The 7,240-nt window shown below is 45.9% G+C and overlaps 1 protein-coding gene across 1 annotated transcript; it reads right to left on the bottom strand.

Annotated features, from left to right (window-relative positions):
* Window positions 1-221: 221 nt before the first annotated feature.
* Window positions 222-1,022, bottom strand: LOC141023132 (uncharacterized). The gene has a single exon (XM_073499460.1). The coding sequence runs from the start codon at window positions 1,020-1,022 to the stop codon at window positions 222-224; it is 801 nt and encodes a 266-aa protein (XP_073355561.1).
* Between the last annotated feature and the right edge of the window lie 6,218 nt (window positions 1,023-7,240).

The raw sequence follows: 7,240 nt of genomic DNA, 5'->3' as shown, positions 1-7,240 counted from the left end.
TTTATCACTGTAATTTCGTCCGTTTTTTGTCTGTCGTCGATCCACTTCGTCCATATTATTACGTAAAAGATATCCGAGGCGGTACTAATGTATCAAAATATCCCCGCCGGCTCTGGGGAGCCAAAATACAATCGATTGCTTTTTTTTGAGACAATCTCGCGAAGCTTTTATTTAACTCGTCACAATGTTTACAGGGACGAAAGAAAGGTCACCCGGATTGCCTAACCACACACGCGGCCAACCCCAAGTGGAAGAGCACGTTTCGCTAAATTATGAGCCTTGGTATTCAAGCTCCTGAACTCATGGCTAAAAGAGCAAACTAAGAAAGAACTAGAGCGGTCTATTATCTCTCGGATTATAGCTCTATAGCTAGCCGCATTGTTAACCTTGATATTATCAATGACGACCTTGCAATCAGAAGCTACAAGGATCCTGCGCTCATATAGATCGTCTGCGAGTGCAAGTGCCTCCCGCATTGCAAGAGCCTCTAGTGCTGTGGGTTCATTAGTTCCGATGAAGGTGACAGTGGAAGCACCCATAAACACTTCATCGCGGCCCCTGCAGACTGCTGCAACAGTGCCAACGGACCTGTTTCTCAGAAGTGCAGCGTCCACGTTTATTTTGACCAGGTTCTCAGGTGGAGCTATCCATCGGTTCGGCCTTGCCTGGACAACCACTTGCTCGCCTCGTGGCTTCGTCAACAACTGCAGCCCGTTGATGAATGAGTTCACGAATGCATTGGTCGCAAACGGAGTCTGGTAGATATCCTCATATATCACTTTCCTTCTTGAACTCCAGATCGCCCAAAGAGTGACACCCAGCCGAGTAAACTCAGTGTGGTTTAGCAAGCTTTGCATATTAAACAGCCATCTCCTAGTGTTTGGGTTCTCGTTGATGCTCATATGTTCAACCAGCGACTCAGGTGCTAAAGCCCAAATGCTCCTCGCCATGGTGCACTCAAGAAGTACGTGTCGCCACGAGTCGGCCGCGCCACACAGCCGGCACGCCGGCGAGTCAGCCATGTTGCGATGATGGAGGAGATCATTTGTAGGAATTGATTCCCTCGCTAGACGCCAGAGGAAGACTCGATTTTTACTCGGCACCTGGGTGCGCCATAGAGAAGACCAGCCAGGGCTCTTGACAGTACTAGACGACCCCTCCGTTTGATACAACCAATTTTCCCGTGTTAGCTTGGTATTTTGAATCATCATGTAGGCTTATCGCACAGTGAAGTTTCCCCTATCCTCCTTGCTCCATGCCCAGAAATCATCAACTCTTCTTGTACACAAAGGTATTTTGATAATTGCTTCTGCGTCAATTGGTATAAAAACTTGTCTGAATAGTTCCTCCTTCCAAGAAGAGGTGGCTTGCTCAATCAGCTCATGCACCCATGTGGGGGGGATCAGCTACTAGAGAAGTTATAGGCCGAAGTATATCCTGTCTCGGGATCCAGTTATGTTCCCATATGAGTGTGTCTTCTCCAGTCCCTATCCTCCTGATCACACCTTGTTTCAATATGTCCCTCCCGTCCAAGATAGCACGCCATATTTGAGATGGGTGTGAGCCCAACTCTGCTTGTAAGATACCACAGTCCAGGAAATATGCTGCTTTCAAGATCACATAGCTAAGCGTATCAGGGTTGTTCAAAAGTCTCCATGCTTGTCTGGCCAGGAGTGCAAGGTTAAAGATCTCGAGGTCTCGAAAACCCAAACCTCCCATATGCTTTGGTCTGGTCATTATCTCCCATGAAACCCATGCTGGTTTCCGACGTCCCTGTTTGCTGCCCCACCAAAATTGCCTAATGATGGACGTGACACTCTCGCATAGACCTTTGGGCAGTCTAAAACAGGCCATCGAGTAGACTGGGATTGCTTGGGCAACAAATTTGATAAGTACTTCCCTTCCTGCAGTTGAAAGTAACTTCTCCATCCACCCTTTAATCTTTTCCCACACATGATCTCGCAAGTATCTGAACATTCCATTCTTTGAGTGTCCCATGTCAGTAGGCATTCCCAGGTATTTATCGCTCAAAGACTCTTTGTGTACATTCACAGCATGTTTCACACTGTCCTGAACCGCCTGAGGGAAACCTCTACTAAAAAAGATAGAAGACTTCTCATTGCTTACCCTCTGTCCAGAAGCTCCACAATAAATATCTGCAGCCTCAACACTCGCCTTGAAAAACCGCATGCTGTCATCTGCAAACAAAAGATGGTTAACAGCTGGAGCTGTAGGTGCCACCTTGATTACGCCAAGTACCGATGACTGAGAATTGGATCTTAAAAGGCACAAAAGGCCCTCCGCTGCAATCAAGAACAAGTAAGGGGAAATAGGATCTCCCTGTCGAATACCTCTTGAAGGTTTGAACTGATCTAATTTCTCTCCATTAAAAAGAACTGAGAAGGATACGGAAGAAATCATATTCATCACAATGTCAACCCAGGCAGGAGCAAAGCCAAATTTTATCATTATAGCCTTCAGATACGACCACTCCACACGGTCGTATGCCTTCATCATATCAAGTTTTAGAGCACAAGATCTATTTGTTTTTGCCTTGGACCTCTTCATAAAGTGCAGACACTCATAGGCACAAATAATATTGTCAGTTATGATCCTCCTAGGAACAAATGTTGACTACTCTTCAGAAATAATATCTTGTAGGATCTGTTTAATCCTATTCGCAACAACCTTCGAGGCAATCTTGTACATCACATTGCATAAGCATATAGGTCTAAACTAAGAGAGTTGAGTTGGATTCATTACCTTTGGTATTAAAACCAAGACCGTGTCATTTATGCTCTCTGCACTCTCCTCTCCCCTGACAATTCTGAGGACAACTCTAGTTATCTCTTCCCCACATAGAGACCAGTGACGTTGGTAAAAATGTGCTGGGAAGCCATCCGCGCCCGAGGCCTTTGTTGGGAACATCTGGAAGAGAGCATCTTTTACCTCTTCACTTGTGTATGGTGCACATAAAATGTCATTCATCCCCGATGTTACTTTCTGTGGCACGTGCACCAATACATCGTCAACTCCAGTCACTCCTTCTAAGGTGTAGAGGTTCTGATAGATGTCGTTTACCATCTCCTCGAGATCGCCCAGATCATCGATGAGGCGCCAAGGGAGTTCGCCAAAGCCTTCACCATATTCTTCTTCCTCCGAATACTCGCTCTAAGATGAAAAAATTTGTGTTTTTGTCCCCAGCAGCCAGCCATTCAATTCTGGACCTTTGTCGCTGAAGGAAATATGCCCTAGAGGCAATAATAAAGTTATTATTTATTTCCTCATATCATGATAAATGTTTATTATTCATGCTAGAATTGTATTAACCGGAAACATAATACATGTGTGAATACATAGACAAACATAGTGTCACTAGTATGCCTCTACTTGACTAGCTCGTTAATCGAAGATGGTTGAGTTTCCTAGCCATAGACATGAGTTGTCATTTGGTTAACGGGATCACATCATTAGGAGAATGATGTGATTGACTTGACCCATTCCGTTAGCTAAGCACTTGATCGTTTAGTATGTTGCTATTGCTTTCTTCATGACTTATACATGTTCCTACGACTATGAGATTATGCAACTCCCGTTTACCGGAGGAACACTTTGTGTGCTACCAAACGTCACAACGTAACTGGGTGATTATAAAGGTGCTCTACAGGTGTCTCCGAAGGTACTTGTTGAGTTGGCATATTTCGAGATTAGGATTTGTCACTCCGATTGTCGAAGAGGTATCTCTGGGCCCTCTCGGTAATGCACATCACTATAAGCCTTGCAAGCAATGTGACTAATGAGTTAGTTGCGGGATGATGCATTATGGAACGAGTAAAGAGACTTGCCCGTAACGAGATTGAACTTGGTATTGAGATACCGATGATCGAATCTCGGGCAAGTAACATACCGATGACAAAGGGAACAAAGTATGTTGTTATGCGGGTTGACCGATAAAGATCTTCGTAGAATATGTAGGAGCCAATATGAGCATCCAGGTTCCGCTATTGGTTATTGACCGGAGACGTGTCTCGGTCATGTCTACATAGTTCTCGAACCCGTGGGGTCCGCATGCTTAAAGTTTGGTGACGATCGGTATTATGAGTTTTTGTGTTTTGATGTACCGAAGGTAGTTTGGAGTCCCGGATATGATCACAGACATGACGAGGAGTCTCGAAATGGTGGAGACATAAAGATCGATATATTGGACGACTATATTTGGACACCGAAAGTGTTCCGAGTAGTTTCGGAGAAAACCAGAGTACTGGGGGTTACCAGAACCCCTCGGGGAGTTAATTGGGCCTCATGGGCCTTAGTGGGAGAAGAGGAGGGGCGGCCAGGGCAGCCGCGCCCCCCTCCCCCTCTAGTCCGAATTGGACAAGGACGGGGGGGGGGGGGGGGCGGCGCCCCCCTTTTTCCTTCTCCTCCTCTCTCCCTACCTTCCCTCTCCTACTCCAACAAGGAAAAGGAGGAGTCCTACTCCCGGTGGGAGTAGGACTCCCCACTTGGCGTGCCCTCCTCCTGGCCGACCGCCTCCCCCCTTGCTCCTTTATATATGGGGGCGGGGGGGGGGGGCACCTCTAGACACAAAAGTTGATCTGTTGATCTATTCCAGCCGTGTGTGGTGCCCCCTCCACCATACTCCACCTCGGTCATATCGTAGCGGTGCTTAGGCGAAGCCCTGCGTCGGTAGCAACATCATCACCGGCATCACGCCGTCGTGCTGATGGAACTCTCTTGTGAAGCTTTGCTGGATCGGAGTTCGCGGGACGTCATCGAGCTGAACGTGTGCTAAACTCGGAGGTGCCGTACGTTTGGTACTTGGATCGGTCGGATCGTGAAGACGTACAACTACATCAACCGCATTGTGCTAACGCTTCCGCTTTCGATCTACGAGGGTACGTGGACACACTCTCCCCTCTCGTTGCTATGCATCACCATGATCCTGTGTGTGCGTAGGAATTTTTTTGAAATTACTACGTTCCCCAACAGTGGCATCCGAGCCAGGTTTTATGCGTAGATGTTATATGCACGAGTAGAACACAAGTGAGTTGTGGGCGATACAAGTCATACTGCTTACCAGCATGTCATACTTTGGTTCAGCGGTATTGTTGGATGAAGCGGCCCAGACCGACATTATGCGTACGCTTACGCGAGACTGGTTCTACTGACGTGCTTTGCACATAGGTGGCTGGCGGGTGTCAGTTTCTCCAACTTTAGTTGAACCGAGTGTGGCTACGCCCGGTCCTTGAGAAGGTTAAAACAGCACTAACTTGACGAACTATCGTTGTGGTTTTGATGCGTAGGTAAGAACGGTTCTTGCTCAGCCCGTAGCAGCCACGTAAAACTTGCAACAACAAAGTAGAGGACGTCTAACTTGTTTTTGCAGGGCATGTTGTGATGTGATATGGTCAAGGCATGATGCTATATTTTATTGTATGAGATGATCATGTTTTGTAACCGAGTTATCGGCAACTGGCAGGAGCCATATGGTTGTCGCTTTATTGTATGCAATGCAATCGCCCTGTAATTGCTTTACTTTATATCTAAGCGGTAGCGATAGTCGTAGAAGCAACAGTTGGCGAGACGACAACGATGCTACGATGGAGATCAAGGTGTCGCGCCGGTGACGATGGTGATCATGATGGTGCTTCAGAGATGGAGATCACAAGCACAAGATGATGATGGCCATATCGTATCACTTATATTGATTGCATGCGATGTTTATCTTTTATGCATCTTATTTTGCTTTGATTGATGGTAGCATTATAAGATGATCTCTCACTAAAATTTCAAGATAAAAGTGTTCTCCCTGAGTATGCACCGTTGCCAAAGTTCGTCGTGCCGAGACACCACGTGATGATCGGGTGTGATAAGCTCTACGTTCATCGACAACGGGTGCAAGCCAGTTTTGCACACGCAGAATACTCGGGTTAAACTTGACGAGCCTAGCATATGCAGATATGGCCTCGGAACACTGAGAACGAAAGGTCGAGCGTGAATCATATAGTAGATATGATCAACATAGTGATGTTCACCATTGAAAACCACTCCCTCTCACGTGATGATCGGACATGGTTTAGTTGATTTGGATCACGTGATCACTTAGATGATTAGAGGGATGTCTATCTAAGTGGGAGTTCTTAAGTAATATGATTAATTGAACTTAAATTTATCATTAACTTAGTACCTGATAGTATTTTGCTTGTCTATGTTGATTGTAGATAGATGGTCCGTGCTGTTGTTCCGTTGAATTTTAATGCGTTCCTTGAGAAAGCAAAGTTGAAAGATGATGGTAGCAATTACACGGACTGGGTTCGTAACTTGAGGATTATCCTCATTGCTGCACAGAAGAATTACGTCCTGGAAGCACCGCTGGGTGCCAGGCCTGCTGCAGATGCAACTAACGACGTTAAGAATGTCTGGCAGAGCAAAGCTGATGACTACTCGATAGTTCAGTGTGCCATGCTTTACGGCTTAGAACCGGGACTTCAACGACGTTTTGAACGTCATGGAGCATATGAGATGTTCCAGGAGTTGAAGTTAATATTTCAAGCAAATGCCCGGATTGAGAGATATGAAGTCTCCAATAAGTTCTACAGCTGCAAGATGGAGGAGAATAGTTCTGTCAGTGAACATATACTCAAAATGTCTGGGTATAACAATCACTTGATTCAACGGGGAGTTAATCTTCTGGATGATAGTGTCATTGACAGAATTCTTCAATCACTGCCACCAAGCTACAAGAGCTTCATGATGAACTATAATATGCAAGGGATGGATAAGACAATTCCCGAGCTCTTCGCAATGCTAAAGGCTGCGGAGGTAGAAATCAAGAAGGAGCATCAAGTGTTGATGGTCAACAAGACCACCAGTTTCAAGAAAAAGGGCAAAGAGAAGAAGAAGCGGAACTTCAAGAAGAACAGCAAAAAAGTTGCTGCTCAAGAGAAGAAACCCAAGTCTGGACCTAAGCCTGAGACTGAGTGCTTCTACTGCAAGCATACTAGTCACTGGAAGCGGAACTGCCCCAAGTATTTGGCGGATAAGAAGGATGGCAAGGTGAACAAAGGTATATGTGATATACATGTTATTGATGTGTACCTTACTAGAGCTCGCAGTAGCACCTGGGTATTTGATACTGGTTCTGTTGCTAATATTTGCAACTCGAAACATGTACTACGGATTAAGCGAAGATTGGCTAAGGACGAGGTGACGATGCGCGTGGGAAATGGTTCCAAAGTAG

The sequence above is a fragment of the Aegilops tauschii genome, chromosome 5 (assembly GCF_002575655.3).
Source record: "Aegilops tauschii subsp. strangulata cultivar AL8/78 chromosome 5, Aet v6.0, whole genome shotgun sequence".
NCBI classification, from domain to species: Eukaryota; Viridiplantae; Streptophyta; class Magnoliopsida; order Poales; family Poaceae; genus Aegilops; species Aegilops tauschii.
This window is presented reverse-complemented; position numbering and strand designations above follow the sequence as displayed.